Source organism: Notolepis coatsorum, assembly GCF_963971535.1.
Source record: "Notolepis coatsorum genome assembly, chromosome: 1".
NCBI classification, from domain to species: domain Eukaryota; kingdom Metazoa; phylum Chordata; class Actinopteri; order Aulopiformes; family Paralepididae; genus Notolepis; species Notolepis coatsorum.
In genome coordinates this window covers 11,702,011-11,720,953 of record NC_140165.1, presented here as the reverse complement: position 1 = coordinate 11,720,953, position 18,943 = coordinate 11,702,011, and the positions used below count along the sequence as shown (strand labels likewise).

General features: G+C 47.0%; 1 protein-coding gene across 9 annotated transcripts in view; it reads left to right on the top strand.

The window, feature by feature from the left end:
- Positions 1 to 18,943, top strand: part of LOC311241402 (mitogen-activated protein kinase kinase kinase kinase 4-like) — a 144,524-nt gene that overhangs the window by 102,484 nt on the left and 23,097 nt on the right. For 2 of the 9 annotated variants that reach the window (XM_084330213.1, XM_084330210.1), the window contains exons 15-22: positions 890 to 1,363; positions 4,339 to 4,491; positions 7,181 to 7,462; positions 9,634 to 9,737; positions 10,347 to 10,474; positions 11,525 to 11,619; positions 15,310 to 15,488; positions 18,318 to 18,426. In XM_084330213.1, coding sequence (XP_084186339.1) covers positions 890 to 1,363; positions 4,339 to 4,491; positions 7,181 to 7,462; positions 9,634 to 9,737; positions 10,347 to 10,474; positions 11,525 to 11,619; positions 15,310 to 15,488; positions 18,318 to 18,426 — 1,524 coding nt within the window. Of the gene's footprint in view, positions 1 to 889; positions 1,364 to 4,338; positions 4,492 to 7,180; positions 7,463 to 9,633; positions 9,738 to 10,346; positions 10,475 to 11,524; positions 11,620 to 15,309; positions 15,489 to 18,296; positions 18,427 to 18,943 lie in introns of all 9 variants that reach the window. The other 7 variants (XM_084330212.1, XM_084330209.1, XM_084330216.1 and 4 more) reach the window with 5 other exon arrangements.

Here is an 18,943-nt window from a genome sequence, read left to right as displayed (position 1 = left end):
TCCTTGGTTTCAAGTCGGGTCGATTTGAACCATATTCAGTCTGGTGCCTGTGGGGAATTGTATTGTTCTACTCAAATATATCGAGCAAGACAGACTGTGTAGCAGCTTTGTTTTAGATATATTTAGATTGTGTATTTATCTCCGACACTATCCTCTGATGGGAGGTTCTGGAGGTCACTACTATCGCCTAACCCTAGGTTCTGGAGGTCACTACTATCACCTAACCCTAGGTTCTGGAGGTCACTACTATCGCCTAACCCTAGGTTCTGGAGGTCACTACTATCGCCTAACCCTAGGTTCTGGAGGTCACTACTATCCCCTAACCCTAGGTTCTGGAGGTCACTACTATCACCTAACCCTAGGGTCTGGAGGTTCCTACAGTACTATCACCTAACCCTAGGTTCTGGAGGTCACTACTATCACCTAACCCTAGGTTCTGGAGGTCACTACTATCACCTAACCCTAGGGTCTGGAGGTCACTACTATCACCTAACCCTAGGGTCTGGAGGTTCCTACAGTACTATCACCTAACCCTAGGTTCTGGAGGTTCCTACAGTACTATCACCTAACCCTAGGTTCTGGAGGTTCCTACAGTACTATCACCTAACCCTAGGTTCTGGAGGTCACTACTATCACCTAACCCTAGGTTCTGGAGGTCACTACTATCACCTAACCCTAGGTTCTGGAGGTCACTACTATCACCTAACCCTAGGTTCTGGAGGTCACTACTATCACCTAACCCTAGGTTCTGGAGGTACTATACTACTATCACCTAACCCTGGTGTCTCAGAGCCGGTGTCTGTTCGCCACAGCATGGAGCTCTCCTACTGTCTCTTGTTTTCCCCGACTCTCGACTCAACCCCCCGACGCCGCCTTGGTTCTGCACTAGGAGTTCAAGTGGAGGGAGCTGGAGGAGCAGCGCAAGGCGGAGCGTCTCCACAAGCGTCTGCAGCAGGAGCAGGTCTACCTGCTGTCCCTACAGCACGACAACAAGCAGCCGCCGCCTAGCGACAAGACCAAAGACCAAACCAAACCTCCCCCCGATCAAACCAAACCTCCGGAGACCCCCGTGCCCGCCCTCACCGCCGCAACCCCGCAAGCTCAGCTCATCGACAACCCCGTACCTCCGACGAGAGGCCCCCCGGAGACCCCCCAGACGGCCCCCTCAGACGTCGGTGAGACTCGCGCCCCGGTCCCAGAGAAGACGGACTCCTGTGAGCCCGGTTCCACCCCGCCGATGGACGGTTCCACCCCGCCGGCTCAGACCGAACCCCTCGATGCCTCTAAACCGCCCCCGACCGATTGCTTGGAGCCCGATAGGCCCGCCGAGCCTGTCCCTCATCCTCCTCAGCCAATCAGAGAGGTGAACGTCCTCCGGCGGCGCTCCCCCTACCTCCGTTGTCTACCGTTTTCTAGCTTCTTCTTCTTGCTCCTTTCCCCCCCCCGCACAGCATGAGCGACCATAACGTTAGTCAGCGGTGGTTTGTGTGAGCAACGCAATGGTTTTCCCCCCCCTTTTTTTTTACGGAACAAAAACAAAGCCTCAGGCGTCATCTGCGCGTCTCTCCAGTTGATCTGAAACGGTTGTGAAACGGGACAGATGTAGTACAGGCAGCGACTGGAGAGGCAGACGCCTCGTCTCCACTAGCCAGGGTTCAGTCGTGCTGTGGCCCCGGCTGGCGTTACAGTGAGCGTCTCCATTGTCTTTTTAGAACCTGGCCAAACCCCCGACGGGGCCGTTGGCCACCACCTTTCGCAAAAAAACTGACAACCGTTGTATCATTATGGTTTTGCTCGTGTACCACAGTTGGTGGTGTGGATTTTTAAAGGTTGCCTAGCAACTGGAGAATTTACAAGGAGCGCAATGGAGACACAAGCCCTGTCCCATACCAGGCTTAGACCCTGGCTAGCTCCCAGCCAGGCTGAACATATAGTAGCTAATGGAGACACAGACCCTGTCCCATACCAGGCTTAGACCCTGGCTAGCTCCCAGCCAGGCTGAACATATAGTAGCTAATGGAGACACAGACCCTGTCCCATACCAGGCTTAGACCCTGGCTAGCTCCCAGCCAGGCTGAACATATAGTAGCTAATGGAGACGAGGCTCCAGAGGCTTCTTGGTACTCTTCCCGTGCTCCGTTAATGGCTGTCGATTGTTTTGGATCCTGTAGCGTTCTACCCCAAGCCAATTTGTCAAAACGCAGGCCCCATTCAGCCGCCCCGCTTTGTCACAGACGAGTAGGGGGTTGGACAGCGAAAGGAAAGCCACAGGCTCACCACCACCACCAGCAGCCGTCCCTCTTTCTGTGTTCTGAATGAGAAAAAAAACTGAGCCGAACCCCCCTCCCCCCTCCCCCCTCTTCTTGGCACTCGCTGTTGCTTGCGTCTATGACTACCGCCTCCTGACTACTAAAACTCCCTTTTCTTTCCAGAAATGTACATCCTAATCTTAATCTGAACGTCCTAATATCTTACTTTTCACTTCAAGCGGGGCCCGAGAGAGAAAAAGAGGAAGGATGACTTAGAATTATGAGTGTGTGTGATATTTTTCCAAAGTTAGGAATGAGCGAGGTCACGACCAGGGCTTGACTGTGTAGTCATTTCCACTTGCTTATTCATCATCACTTTTGTATCGTTATTATTATTCTTATTTTTTTCATAAATGTCAAATTGTCACTCTTATATTCACCATCAATTGGGTCCTGACTTGTTTTGTTCTAATCTGGTTTCCGAGAGAAAACATTTTTATTTTTTTTTATATATAATCAATAGCATATGAGAGGGAGTTCTATATCGTGGTTCTTGGCTCCGGTACAAAAAAAAATCTCTAGTTTGCACAAGATTAGTTTCGAACATTAAACAAAGACTGAAGCTTCGGGTTTGTGATGATTTTATTTTGGTTTCCCTGCAAAGAAAAACGGTTCTTGTTACTTTTGTAGCTAACGTTAGCTAAAGCGGAACACGTGAAGGGGTTACACATTATAAGAATACCTCTCGTATTCTTCACGACTCAGAAATAAATGTCAGCCCGTTTGCCGTTTCTCTTGGTCTCGAGTGGCCCAGGTTGACCCGTGCGACATGCGAAAGTGTGTGTGTTTTAACTCCCGTTAGTGTGTACTGTGTTTTAACTCCTGTTAGTGTGTACTGTGTTTTAACTCCTGTTAGTGTGTACTGTGTTTTAACTCCTGTTAGTGTGTACTGTACTGTACTGTACTGTACTGTACGTACTGGGCCATTGCATGTGGACGGCTGAGGCCCATACTAACATGCTGACATTCAAGACCGTAAGCCTGTACACTCTGGGTTATGGGTCATGTCAATACGGCTGTCTCCACCTGCCAAAGAAATCCTTAGTCGACTAATGGGTCATAGGTTTTCTTTTAGATTAAAGGAACAGGCCAACATTTTGGGAAATTATCTTACCGTCTTCTCCAGAGAGACAATAAGATAGATACCAGTTTCCTCTCTGTGTGCGTTCAGTAGAAAGCTGAATGGATGCGGACAGTGCCGGTTAGCCTTCGGGGGAGAGGTGTTAGTTGGACAATGCCTAGGCTAACCGGCACTGTCCGCTTCCATTCAATGTGCTAAGCTAGGCTAACGGGCAGCCAGATAGCTTTCTACTGAACGCACACAGAGAGGAAACTGGTATCTTATCTTCTTGTCCCTCTCTGGAGAAGACGCCCGGTAAGCTAATTTCCCACGTGTTCCTTTAACGTAGAACAATACAGTCCATTTAATTGACACGTCTGTGAAATAGCTTTTTTTTCCCCACATTTGATGTCCTCCTGCAAAATGAATTGAATCGTGCAAAAACAACCTCCCTGCATCCGGTACAATCAAAGACCTATTCATGTCTGCAAATGCAAATGAGGCCGCCTGAGACGTACAGTGTGTCTAGTAGTCCCTCCAGGAATAACTCGTACCGCGTGAAAATCATTATTAAAATGATTGGTGGACGACTTACAAACATCTTTTTAAGAAGCCTGGTGATCAATCAGTGTGGACTGGTGGAATAGAGAGGAGACAGCCTTTAAGTTTCAATAACATGTCTTCCTCCTCACTCTTGTTTCTCAGGTATATCTTGTTTTGATTTAAGAGTGCTCTTCTGTACTGTCGTCTACGTTGTACGTCTCTCTGTCTTGTGCGCCTCCTGCCACGACCGGGCTTCAAGCATGTCTAAACCTCCATGACGACCGGTCGTCTGCCAACACACCGATCGTAGTCATCTGTTGTTGTTGTTGTTGTTGTTGTTGTTGTTAAATCAGGAACCATTGACCCTAACCTCCCGACCGTCCCTCTTTATGTGTCTCGTGTCCCGTCCTCCCCCCGCCGTCTCAGGCCGACGAGAGGTACCGTAAGAACATCCAGGGCTCCCCTCAGACCGCCCCTCCTCCCAAGCAGCCCCCCCTTCCTCCCCGCTCCTCGGAACCCTTCTCCAACGGGGGCCCGTCCTCCGACACCTCCGCCATGCAGCGGCCCATGGAGCCACAGGTAACTCCTCTCTCCTCATCTCTCCTCTTCCTCTTCCTTAACTTCCTCTCTCCTCTCCTCTCCTCTCCTCTCCTTACCTCTCATCTTCCTCTCTCCTCTCCTCACCTCTTCCTCTCTCCTCACCTCACCTCTCCTCTTCCTCTCTCCTCACCTCTCTTCCTCTCTCCTCACCTCACCTCTCCTCTTCCTCTCTCCTCACCTCTCCTCTTCCTCTCTCCTCACCTCACCTCTCCTCTTCCTCTCTCCTCACCTCTCTTCCTCTCCTCACCTCACCTCTCCTCTTCCTCTCTCCTCACCTCTCTTCCTCTCTCCTCACCTCACCTCTCTTCCTCTCTCCGCCTCTTCCTCTCCTCTCTTCCTCTCCTTATCTCTCTCCTCTCCTCTTCCCCACCCTTTTCCTTCCAGGGTATTTGTTTCCTGAACAGTGGTGTCTTCTGAACAGCACAGCAGAACTGGTCTCTAAAGGGAATCGCACATGACGGGCAAATACTACTTCAGCCGCTGAAAAAGGGTTTTTGCGTTGCCTCTTCTTAAGAGGAAGGCGACGAGGCTCACAATCTGCCACAGGGCTCTTTTCCACCACGCAGCTTAGCGCTGGTTTCCACCCTGAACATGGAGCACACGTGGACTTAACTGCTGCCAGCGTTAAAACCCTAGTTCAGGATTGTGACCACGTAAATGTGGGTTATTATTTACAACATGTTCGTTTACACACAACATTCATGAAGAGTTTCATTTCAAGATGGAACATCAGCTTTGTGGATTTCTACCCATATAGGTTTGTTTAACCAAAAAAATTTAACTTATACACAGCGAATTCCAATTAAAACACAACACTTTAGTGTTAGTCCTCGTATCAAGAATTCATAATAATAAAAAGTGAAAAAAATAAATCGTAATTTTTGGTGTGGGGGGGGGGGCGGCAACCCATTTGTTTACGTTTGTATGACGGACTGGGCTTTTACGACCCAGGGTTAAAGATAGTTCAAGGTTAAGAACGTGTGGAACTAAAGTGGAACTGAACAACAACAGCGGACGTATATAAACGACGGTCCCGCTGGCCGCGGACCCGCTCTTCGCGGCCTCAAATTGCTGCTCCGCGCGTCGTCACGGCGTGAAGCTGCTGGAACAACGCGCTCCTCTGGTCTGGGATCCTCCTCCTCGCCCCGCCCGGCTCCAGCAGACGGGGCTTCAGACGGAACTCGAAAAATACTTGGAAATTGATAGTTTCTGTTTTCTATTACGTGGAGTTAGCGGTGGAAGGTTAAGAGGTGACGTCTGTGTATTGTAGACGTGAACCTGATCCAAGAATCCTCCCAAAAAAAATGGTTGTCGTCCCCCAACTGCCGGCTGCTCTGCACCCCTCCCCCACCCTCACAGCCCTCAGCCCCGCCCCCTTCCCGTATCACTCTCCATTAACTGTTTACTGCCCGGGGCACCGTGCTGTCCTGTGTGCCGCCTCTTGTCTGTCCTCTGAATGTCCTCTCGTGTGACGTGTTTGGCTTCGTCACTGTCTCCACATTCCTTACGTGTTTCATGCCGTTTACACAATGTTTACAGAAAACCGATATGATTTGAACGATGAACAAAAAACTAATTAAATCGGTCGACCGACCGACCCTTATTTGGCGCCCTTTCTGTTATGTGCAGAATTAGTGAGGCTTTTCTGAATCATAACTGACGTCCTCTGTAAGACACTTAAACCCTAAAGCGGAGGTCACTGGCACTTTGTTGGTAAAAACAAGATTGATATAGCTTTGTTACTATTTGCCCAATTTATACACCCAATTCTTTTTTTTTTTATACCATTCTATGAACATTGCAAAGGATATCTCCCGTCTTAACAAGTATTTAAATCTTGTATTGAATCTTAAAATCGTATTTTCTTAAAAGAAGTGGAGAAATCTGCCAATGGTGGGATGACGGCATTGATACAAACTAGATTACAAGGGTTTGCTCAAAATGAGCTAAATGATCTTGAAACTGAAGGAAACGACCCGCCTCGTTTCAATAGTATTGAGACGTTTCTTTGAACAAATCCAGTTGGATTGGAAAGTTCTCTCTCACCACGTTGGCAGATTTCTTCAGGTGTTTTCTTTTAAAGATTCAGTATCGCCTTAAAGGGGCACTTCACAAAAAAAAAAAAAAAAACGATTCTGATTTATCTTGTACATAATCTCACACACATCCAAAAACAGTTTTGCACACATTCGTTCATTAATTTATTTATTTATTGAGAATAAATTAGTTTGAATATGGCCACCAGTGATCGGGGACATTGAATCCTTGTGTTGAGTTAATTGTAGTATTATATAAAAAGAAAAAATAGCAATACCTTTATATTATAGGGACTGCTACCTTTATCCTTTCATGATGTTCAGCCATATTCAAACTAATTTACTCTGAATAACTAGAGTTCTTGGAATGTGTGTGAGATTACGCATAAAATAAACCCGGTGTCCCTTTAAAGTACTTGTGACGAAGGGGGTTTTCTTGGCGCGTGATGTCTCTGTTGTGTTCCGTCTGCTCTATGCATGTGTGTGTATCTCAGCACATGTATGTGAGAAGCCACGCTCATCCTCACCCATGCCTCACTGTGTTGTCTGCTCCCCCTTCTCCTCCTCCTCCTCCTCCTCCTCCCCGCCCCTCCTCTTGTCTCCCCTCCCTCCCTCCCTCCTTCTCCTGAAAGGTCCAGTGGTCTCACCTGGCCGCTCTAAAGAGCAGCAACAATGCCGCCCCCTCTCCTCCTCTTCCTCCTGTTCCTCCTCCCATGGCGGCTCGCTCCCACTCCTTCAGCGAGCCCGGCGGTGGGGGGGCGGGCGTCGCCCCTAGTTTTGCACAGCTCCACCTGCAACAACAACAACAACAACACCATGCAACGCCCGCACGCACTGACCCCCAACCTCCCCACCACCCCCAGCCCCAGTCCAGGGCCGAGCCCTCGGCCCCCGGCGAAGAGGTGCCTCCCAGGGTAAGGATAGGTCGGAGCCCCCCCCCCCCCCTCCCTTGACACCACCGCCACCTCCTCTGCTGCTGCTCTCAACTCCCCTGGTTCCTTTGGCACTTTAGTTATACGAGCTCCTAGCCTGTCTGTCTGTCTGCCTGTCTGCCTGTCTGTCTGTCTGTCTGTCTGTCAGCCTGTCTGTCTCATACCTGCAAACACACATTTCTCAAAATTAGGGCACTTCTAAATTAGTTCTGGGTGGTTTTGTGTGTCTGTCACCATTTTCCAGTGTTAAACCGCTGTTTAGCTGTACATGTGTCTGGTTGTACCAGTGGTGTTAAGCCTCTGTTTAGCTGGAAACGTCTACACTGTTTCTTATTTCCATCCACTCCGTTGTCATGGTCACCATTTAATTTTTATAATTGTCGCTGGAACTGTTGTTTTGCGATCGCTCATGGCGCTACTCTTAGCGCTTTTAAACCGCCCGGGCTCCGGTTCAAGCTCCAGCTCCGTTCTGAACCCTCTGAACCTTGGTGCTCTCTGGCGAACCACCCCGCGTTTACACCCATTTAAGCAGAACCAACATTCCACCGTCTCCGTCATCAACGGGGGCGTTACCCAGGCGGAGGTAGAAATAATGCGTGGAGAGCGAGCCTCAACGCAAGAGCGCACACACAAAAGAATACACGCACACACACGCACTGTATACGTTTGAAATTAATCGTTCCAGCAAAGTATGCTTCTATTATTCGAATGACTTGTTTTAATGGGTATCATAGTAGTAAGTCCTACTGTAGAACATGACATAATAGCATGATATCTGATTTATTAATGCCAATAATGCACGACGACCGCAATTGGCACTTGAAAAGTGTAAATGATGGATTAGTCAGTAGCAATTCATGTAGGCTCGTTTAGCTCAACTGGTTAGTGTGCGGCCTGTTTTTTTGTAACGTTAAATAATTTATCCACTCTGGTGTCCCAAAAAGGACAATAACACCACCTTATGCATGCTGCACCTTATGTGAATACTGTGAATACTGTATATTTCAGTTGGTTAGATAGTCAATTATATTGACTTATTTGTTTACACTGCTTGTGTTGTTTTTACTACCTGTGTACCCCCCCCCCCCCCCATGCTGCTATGATGCCTGAATTTCCCCAAGGGGATCAATATAGGAATATCTTATCTTATCAACCAGAGTGGATAAATTAATTAACGTTACAGGAAAAAAAGAAGTATCCAAGAGATTCGAACTGGGGACCATATGGTCCACAGGCAGGGCACTAACCAGTTGAGCTAAACGAGCCGTCATGAATTGCTACTGACTAATCCATCATTTACACTTTTCAAGTGCCAATTGCGGTCGTCATGCATTATTGGCATTAATAAATCAGATATCATGCTATTATGTCATGTTCTACAGTAGGACTTATGATACCCATTAAAACAAGTAATTCGAATAATAGAAGCATACTTTGCTGGAACGATTCATTTCAAACGTATACAGTGTGTGTGTGCTTTTGTGTGTGCGCTGACTCGTTAAGCCTTTCCCTACGCATATTCATTTCTGGAGCATTTCTTTATCCACTCTGGTTGGATGGTGTATTGTACTCGCAAATCGCTTCCTGTTGAATGAATCGGTTGAGTGCAATGCCGACTCGCTACTTTCCCCTGTTCACTCGTCTTCACACAGCCTAGAATATGACACGCCCACTGTTGACGTCACGGTTCGCGAGGAAAAAACAACTATTTTTCGGTGCCAGCTGAGCACCGATTTATCACGTTCTGAACCAATTAATCCCGGTCTGAACGCGCCGGCCGGTGCAAGATTACGTTCGGGAACCGGCTCCAGCACGGAGCCTGGCCGGTGTAAAAGGGATATCTGAGATCCGATCCGATGTCAGTGACTAGGTAAGGTGAATAAGGTTAATGTCATTCAGTGACTAGGTGGTTAATAAGGTTGATGTTTGACCATTTGGTTATGAGGTTTCCGAGATTCTTAATGTTAATATATATAATATATTTAGTTGTGAATATGTGGATGTTAATGTCTTACACTGTTTTTCACAGTAGACTTTGTGAAGCCAGTGTGATTATAGCTGAGGTGTCGTGTGTCTCTGGGTAAACCAGCCTGTGAACCTCTGTCTCTGGGTGAACCTGGACCTGTGAACCTCTGTGTGTCTCTGTCCCCCAGGTCCCAGTCAGGACCACGTCCAGGTCTCCGGTGCTGTCCCGCCGTGAGTCCCCTCTACCGACGCAGCCGCCTAGCAACCAGGGAGGACCGAGGAACGCCAGCAGGTAACTATGGGCGACCACTAGGGGTGTAACGATGCGACCTCGCAACGATTAATTTCGATTACGATTATTCAGGCAACGACTCAATGCATCATGAAATCTCTTCATTTGACCACGTTTCGATTAGATACATTTTTGATTCATTTTCTATCAGTTAATTCCCCCCAAAATTTTAATATACACAAATGTGGCTGGGGGAACTGATTCACTCAGCATGAATGGACTATAGGTCAATAAAAACAATACATACAAAAAAAAAAAAAAAATTATTTCTATTCTAACATCTTCAAATCGATGCAGTTGAATCGTCACATTAGAATCGATGCATTTCGTTTAATCGATGCATCGCTACACCCCTAACGACCACACCCCTCTGTGGCCTCTTCTCACTCACCAGCGCCTCCTGTTGGAAGTGTTTGTTTCGGAAGCCTTTTCATTTCGTGGTTTTCTAAAATGGTAACGTACATACGTTGTAGGACCACTCCCTCCTGGTCCAATAGGCACCTTATCAGTTGTCGGTGTCTTTAGTCGACTCCCACAAATCACCCAAGCTGACTGGTCTTTTGCGCGAAGTGTCCCTGACTGTTAACAACATGGTTGTGTTCCCCTCAGTAACGCGGAGCCCCGTCTGCTCTGGGACCGCGTGGAGAAGCTCCAGCCGCGGCCGGGCAGCGGCTCCTCCTCCGGCTCCTCCAACTCCAGCTCCCAGGCCAGCTCTGGAGACCGCTTCAGGCCCCGCTGTGAGTCTCCCCCCCCGGTACTGTACACACTAACACTACTAACCAGCTCTGGAGACCGCTTCAGGCCCCGCTGTGAGTCCCCCCCCCGGTACTGTACACAAACTAACACTACTAACCTAACTAACCAACACTAGTCTCCTGGTAGTGTACACAAACTAACACTACTAACCTAACTAACCAACACTAGTCTCCTGGTAGTGTACACAAACTAACACTACTAACCTAACTAACCAACACTAGTCTCCTGGTAGTGTACACACACTAACACTACTAACCTAACTAACCAACACTAGTCTCCTGGTAGTGTACACACACTAACACTACTAACTTAACTAACCAACACTAGTCTCCTGGTAGTGTACACACACTAACACTACTAACTTAACTAACCAACACTAGTCTCCTGGTAGTGTACACACACTAACACTACTAACTTAACTAACCAACACTAGTCTCCTGGTAGTGTACACACACTAACACTACTAACTTAACTAACCAACACTAGTCTCATGGTAGTGTACACACACTAACACTACTAACTTAACTAACCAACACTAGTCTCATGGTAGTGTACACACACTTAACACTACTAACTTAACTAACCAACACTAGTCTCCTGGTAGTGTACACAAACTAACACTACTAACTTAACTAACCAACACTAGTCTCATGGTAGTGTACACACACTAACACTACTAACTTAACTAACCAACACTAGTCTCATGGTAGTGTACACACACTTAACACTACTAACTTAACTAACCTATACTATTATCCTGGTAGTGTACACACCCACGTCTGACTTGACTGTACTAACCGTTCTAACTAACTAATCCTATAAATATTCATTCTATTCGCATTTCCTTCAGGGGGAATATACTGACTGAGTAATTAAGACGTGCTAGGCCAGCTGTCTGCCATGAGAGACACGTCTCTGTTGGAATGATCACGGTCCTCCGGGCGCCAGCTCTCCACACGCCAGCTCTCTCCAGACCCAGCGTGACGTTTGCGTCTCACTAACGGCGTTTCCTTTTTCTCCCCCTCCGACAGCTTCCTCTAAGTCTGAAGGCTCACCTCTCCAACGGCCCGAGAACGCTGCCAAAAAACCCGAGGACAAGAACCAGGCCAGGCCCACCCGACCAGCCGTGAGTCCTGGTCCACTCCTTTCATTTAATAATCATAATAATCATAATACATTGTATTTGTATAGCGCTTTTCAAGGTACACAAAGACACGTTACATTCAGTTCATTATACAATCATCATTTGAGTTATAAAAACATCCAGTAGTTAGTAGTATATTATCAATACCAGCCATTGGATTACTGTTTTCTAAATTGGGGAGGCTTTTAATCGTCAAGGTAAGAGGATTTTAAGTCATGGTATCCATAAACTTCAATCGGTTCGGATCCTTTGAAGGAATGAGAATATCAACAAACCTGTAGGGAACGTCAGGCTACTGTCCTCCCTCACTTCCAGTGATGAAGCTAAGCTATGCTAACGGAGCGACTGTTCCCAAAGCTAAATGCACGCACAGAGACAAGAAAGGTATGTATCTTCTTGTCTAACTCCAGGGAAGATGTTAAATAAGCTAATTTCCCAAAATGTTGGAGTTTTCCTTTAAGAATGACGAGGACCAAGGTGTGAAGAGCAGCAGTGTGTGTTGTTTAATGAGGAGCCAGTGGAGGTTTGGGTGTCTTGGTTAATCACTGGTTCTTGCAGTGTTATGGTGTCTGATGGTAAACCACGTCTCCACCTAGCGAACAAGATCTCTTTTACAGGTTCCTGCAAGGTGTCCGTTCATCACAGGAGATGTTGATATCTTTCTGATGTCAATTCTATTCCATTACAACATTTGAGTAGTTTGCAATTCCACATTATATTGTGATATTTATTATTGTGAAAACCCAATCTTCAGCCAAGAGAGTGGTTTATAGTTAAAGGAACACGCCAACATTTGGGGGGAAATTAGCTTATCGTCTTCTCCAGAGAGAGACAAGAAGATGGATACCAGTTTCCTTCGGGAGAGGTGTTGGTTGGACAATGCCTAGGCTAGCCGGTCATGTCCGCTTCCATTCATTGTGCTAAGCTAGGCTAACGTGCAGCCAGATATCTTTCTACTGAACACACGGAGAGGCAACTGGTATCTATCTTCTTGTCTCTCTCTGGAAAAGACGGTAAGCTAATTTCCCCCAAATGTTGGCGTGTTCCTTTAAGGCTACTACAGTATATCATACATCTGATACAGGACCAACAACACTGGCCAAAATCTTCAAATAGAATGAAAACAATTGAAGGAGCTGCAGAGAAAGTATACGGTTTGGAAATGGAACATGTGTAGGTTGTGCTCCAGAGGGTGCCTGAATCCACCTCCTCCCGTCTTGATGCCGGCGTGTTTACAGGAGACGTGACAGCCTTTCAAAGTTCCTTCCTCTCCTTTTGTTGTGTGGGCGTGTGTTAAGGCTGTCCCCGAAGCCTGTTTTTCGAACCTTCGTTTTTCATTAAAAAAATTATAATAATAAAAAAAAAAAATTATTTACATTTTTTTTATATAAATATCCTCAAACTAAATCCTCAATTTGAATAAAGTGATTAATCTGATTTAAATTCGTTTCTTTTTTATTAAATCAACTTTCTTTAATGAATATAACTTAGCAGTTTTTTTTATACAATAACATTAGTGTAGCCTAATCTTTATCTGCAACTGTGAAGAAAAACCCCATTGGTTTAAACAGAATGAATAGACTCATAAAAGAAATAATATTTTTTTAATAAATATATGTTTTTTATTAATTATAAATTCGAATTTTGATTTAGAATTCCAATGTTAACATAACGATCAAACGTTCGAACATTCGGGCTCAGCCTTAGCGTGTGTTCTGCCATGGGCCTCGAAACAGAGGTGCAGCAGCTCCACCAGGGGGGAGGAGAGCTGTAGAATTGATTTTTTTTGTTTTCTTTGTTTCTCTACTATCAACTGCCCTCGTAACACAACTCGACTGTCTACAATCTGTGCGCGGCGTCACACCCAAACCCTCTGGTGCTCTTGTTGGGGGGGATTTCCGTAGGGCGACGTGGTAAGCCTATTGAAACGGACGGCGCGCACAACGCGCCTCATCGCTGTGACATCGCTGTGCTATGCTGCTTGCACCCTTTTCCCTTCTCACTGCATTTTGTGATGAACTTGTGTTAAGAGATAGTGAGGGATTATTATTTACTCTGTTGTTGTTTTGTTGCTCCTCTCTCTATGTGACGTGATGCAGCGTCACTGCTGTCCTCGACCACCGCAACACTTCCGGTATTCTGAAATCATGGAGGAGAGAGCGGGGGAGAAAGTTAATGAATGTGGATGAGAGCCTTGACGTTAAGTGGTTGTAGCTACGGCTGTGGGGGTGCTGGAGACATGATCCAATAGACTTTTATATACGCCAGAGTCTCCTGAACACGGAGAGACCAGTCCCAAGTCGATCGGTACTTTCTCGGCCGAGCCATAGGCACCTTTCCGCACCTACTCCCGAACTATGCGCATGTGCAGATTGATAAACCTAGATCTCTGGACAATCCAGAGACTGGGCAATCTGCGCATGCAGAGTTCGGGAGTAGGTGCGGAAAGGTGCCTATGGCTCGGCCGAGAAAGTGCCGATCGACTTGGGATTGGTCTCTCCGTGTTCAGGAGACTCAGGCGTATAAAAGTCTATTGGATCATGTCTCCAGCGCACCCCCCCCCCCCCCACAGCCGTAGCTACAACCACTTAATGTCAAGGCTCTCATCCACACTCATTCATTTTCTCCCCCCGCTCTCTCCTCCATGAGCTCAATGTAACGCGGAAGTGCAGTGGTGTCGTGCTGCATGGTCCCGCTTCAGAGACCCCTTGCTACTTAAGGGTTAAACCCTTGTCGTTTTCTCAGCCAGGATATAAAAAACAAAACACAAATACACATTTGAATGCTAAGACTCTTCTGTTTCCCTGCACTACCAACTGGCTTTTAACTTCTCCTGGCCTTGTTTTCGTTGATAAACTTGTATGTCTTGTTGAACAAGTGAATCGAGTATCCCTACTCCCTCCCGTGGACTATGACCCTACTGGGTCAACTGACCAACTACTAGCATGGATTCTAGAAGTAAAAGACCGTAGGAGACGGAACAGAGCCCAGGTGTGTGATCCGTCTCTGGATATCTGATCTGGATGAGGAGAAACACATGTTGTTAATGCAAGGTGCACTGCACACAGTGCGCATTGTGATCAGAATGTGATCAGATCATCAGCCGCTTCCAGATCTCTGGCGGGGGAGTCGGCCGGGTGTAAATACAATCCATTGCACGAACGTGACATCGTCACATGTGAGAAATGAGATCGGATCACAATGTGGACAGAGCGCAGAATGCATATGAATAAATGCAAAGATCTGATGGTTTCGTTATCCAGATAAGATACAGAGCGCAGGTTAATAATACCAGGTGTAAATGGGGTTACAGCACAAGCGCAGTGAGAATCTTTTATCAACAGCATGGATTATTTTTACCAAATGGCCTCACTGTGCCTGTGTGTCAGACCCCAGCTCCCGACACTGATGTCCATCGGTGCGTTTACCATTAGGAGTGGAACGTAAACGAGCGCAAGACATTTTTCGACACCAGTACGTTATGCTCCTGAGGAAGGGAGGAAGGATGCGTTCAAACCTGCGTTCCGATTGACCGGAGCAGATCGCCCCTTAGTTTAGTATCGACGGTCAACTCGCAGGAGACTGACCCGTTCTAGATGATCTTAACTGAGGGTTCTGTCCTAACCTTTGACCTTACGACCCCCCCCCCCCCCCCCCCCCCCCCCCCCTCAGGACCTGACGGCCCTGGCCAAGGAGCTGCGGGCGGTGGACGACGTGCGGCCGCCCAACAAGGTGACGGACTACTCCTCCTCCAGCGAGGAGTCGGGCACCACGGACGAGGAGGACGACGAGGAGGTGGACCAGGAGGCCGGCGAGGAGAGCACCTCCGGAGCCGAGGACTGCAGGGCCGGGTGGGTGGACTGGTCGCTACGCTGCTTCACCTCTGCTGCTTCACCTCTGCTGCTTCATTAAGCTGCTTCATCTTCTGCTGCTTCATTAAGCTGCTTCATCTCTGCTGCTTCATCTCTGCTGCTTCATCTCTGCTGCTTCATCTCTGCTTCATCTCTGCTGCTTCATCTCTGCTTCATCTATGCTGCTTCATCTCTGCTGCTTCATCTCTGCTGCTTCATCTCTGCTTCATCTCTGCTGCTTCATCTCTGCTGCTTCATCTCTGCTGCTTCATCTCTGCTGCTTCATCTCTGCTTCATCTCTGCTGCTTCATCTGCTGCTTCATCTCTGCTGCTTCATCTGCTGCTTCATCTCTGCTGCTTCATCTTCTGCTTCATCTCTGCTGCTTCATCTCTGCTTCATCTCTGCTGCTTCATCTCTGCTGCTTCATCTCTGCTTCATCTTCTGCTGCTTCATCTTCTGCTTCATCTCTGCTGCTTCATCTCTGCTGCTTCATCTCTGCTGCTTCACCTCTGCTGCTTCATCTTCTGCTTCATCTCTGCTGCTTCATCTCTGCTGCTTCATCTTCTGCTTCATCTCTGCTGCTTCATCTTCTGCTTCATCTCTGCTTCATCTCTGCTGCTTCATCTCTGCTGCTTCATCTTATGCTTCATCTCTGCTGCTTCATCTTCTGCTTCATCTCTGCTGCTTCATCTCTGCTGCTTCATCTTCTGCTTCATCTCTGCTGCTTCATCTCTGCTGCTTCATCTCTGCTGCTTCATCTTCTGCTTCATCTCTGCTGCTTCATCTCTGCTGCTTCAGCTCTGCTTCATCTCTACTTCATCTCTGCTGCTTCATCTTCTGCTTCATCTCTTCTGCTTCATCTTCTGCTTCATCTTCTGCTTCATCTCTGCTGCTTCATCTCTGCTGCTTTATCTCTGCTGCTTCATCTCTGCTGCTTCATCTTCTGCTTCATCTCTGCTGCTTCATCTCTGCTGCTTCATCTTCTGCTTCATCTCTGCTGCTTCACCTCTGCTTCATCTCTGCTGCTTCATCTCTGCTGCTTCATCTTCTGCTTCATCTCTGCTGCTTCACCTCTGCTTCATCTCTGCTGCTTCATCTCTGCTGCTTCATCTCTGCTGCTTCATCTCTGCTTCATCTGCTGCTTCATCTCTGCTGCTTCATCTCTGCTGCTTCATCTCTGCTGCTTCATCTCTGCTTCATCTCTGCTTCATCTCTGCTTCATCTTCTGCTTCATCTCTGCTTCATCTGCTGCTTCATCTTCTGTTTCATCTCTGCTGCTTCATCTTCTGCTTCATCTCTGCTTCATCTTCTGCTTCATCTCTGCTTCATCTGCTGCTTCATCTTCTGTTTCATCTCTGCTGCTTCATCTTCTGCTTCATCTCTGCTGCTTCATCTCTGCTGCTTCATCTTCTGTTTCATCTCTGCTGCTTCATCTTCTGTTTCATCTCTGCTGCTTCATCTCTGCTGCTTCACCTCTGCTGCTTCATCTCTGCTGCTTCATCTTCTGTTTCATCTCTGCTGCTTCATCTTCTGCTTCATCTCTGCTGCTTCATCTCTGCTGCTTCATCTTCTGTTTCATCTCTGCTGCTTCATCTTCTGTTTCATCTGCTGCTTCATCTCTGCTGCTTCATCTTCTGTTTCATCTCTGCTGCTTCATCTTCTGCTTCATCTCTGCTGCTTCATCTCTGCTGCTTCATCTTCTGTTTCATCTCTGCTGCTTCATCTTCTGCTTCATCTCTGCTGCTTCATCTTCTGTTTCATCTCTGCTGCTTCATCTCTGCTGCTTCATCTCTGCTTCATCTTCTGTTTCATCTCTGCTGCTTCATCTCTGCTGCTTCATCTCTGCTGCTTCATCGCTGCTTCATCTCTGCTGCTTCATCGCTGCTTCATCTCTGCTGCTTCATCTCTGCTTCACCTCTGCTTCATCTTCCTGCATCATCATTTAGCTTCATCATTTAGCTTCACCATTTAGCTTCACCATTTAGCTTCACCTCGCTGCTTCATCATTTCGCTTCACCTCGCTGCTTCATCATTTAGCTTCATCATTTAGCTTCATCTTGCTGCTTCATCATTTAGCTTCATCATTTAGCTTCATCATTTAGCTTCACCTTGCTGCTTCATTTAGCTTCATCATTTAGCTTCATCATTTAGCTTCACCTCACTGCTTCATCTTTTAGCTTCATCACGCTGCTTCATCATTTAGCTTCATCACGCTGCTTCATCATTTAGCTTCATCATTTAGCTTCACCTCGCTGCTTCATCTTTTAGCTTCATCACGCTGCTTCATCATTTAGCTTCATCACGCTGCTTCATCATTTAGCTTCATCATGCTGCTTCATCATTTAGCTTCATCACGCTGCTTCATCATTTAGCTTCATCACGCTGCTTCATCATTTAGCTTCATCACGCTGCTTCATCATTTAGCTTCATCACGCTGCTTCATCATTTAGCTTCATCACGCTGCTTCATCATTTAGCTTCACTGTGCTACACGCATGGACTAGTATGTTTAAAATAAACTTTGCTATCACTTTGCTACTATGCTGCAAAAGACCATTTAATCATTAGCATCCCAACCCATTATGTGCTGCTATATATATCCGTGGGAGGATGATTTCACAGTAATTCTACACAGTGATTGCATGTTGATTTACACTGCTTTTAGTTCATTTAAGCGGGCCGTACTGTACGTTGAAGATGTCGATCACGCACAATGTTGCATTGTCAACACACAAAAAAAGGCATCACAGGCTTTGCATGACTTCCTGCACGATTATTAACCCGTAACGTTCTGGTTATGGACGTCAGATTTCCCCTTGGCTTCTATAGGAGGCTGAGCAACGGGGAGACGGAGTCCCTGAAGACCATGCTGGCTGACGACTCTGAGAGCGACCAGGCCTCCACCCCCTGTAGAGACGGCACCCTGGTCATCCGGCAGGTAGGAAGTGTGTCAGTGTGGGGATCCATTGAACCCCTGAGATGAAGAACCAACCGTACAAGAGCCTTTTTATTATATAAAAAATGTTTTGATGTTTATTATATAAAAATGTTAAATGTTTTGATAACTAGTCTATTTGTGCTTGTGAAGTCGATCCAAATGACTTGACACGTGAATTTCATCGTTTCAATGACATCGTCACTCAGAAATACAGAATTATGAAACTACACACAACTCTCCCAACATTACCATCTCATAGAATGATTAGGTTTGAAAAACGGTGTTCCTCCGAACACTTAAACCGGAACTCGTATGGTTCTTCGTCTGAAGGGTTTCAATCGAAGCCACCTCGAGCCCCGCCCTCTTCTCTCGATGCCTCCAATCACAACTGTCTCTTCCCTCTGACAAACCGAGTTGACCCCCCCCCCCCCCTAGTGTGTGCGCAGTCCTTTAGTCGTGGACTCTCCTCTCTCTCCCCTCTTGTCTGCGGTCGAAGCCGCCGTTCATCCACTCGCCT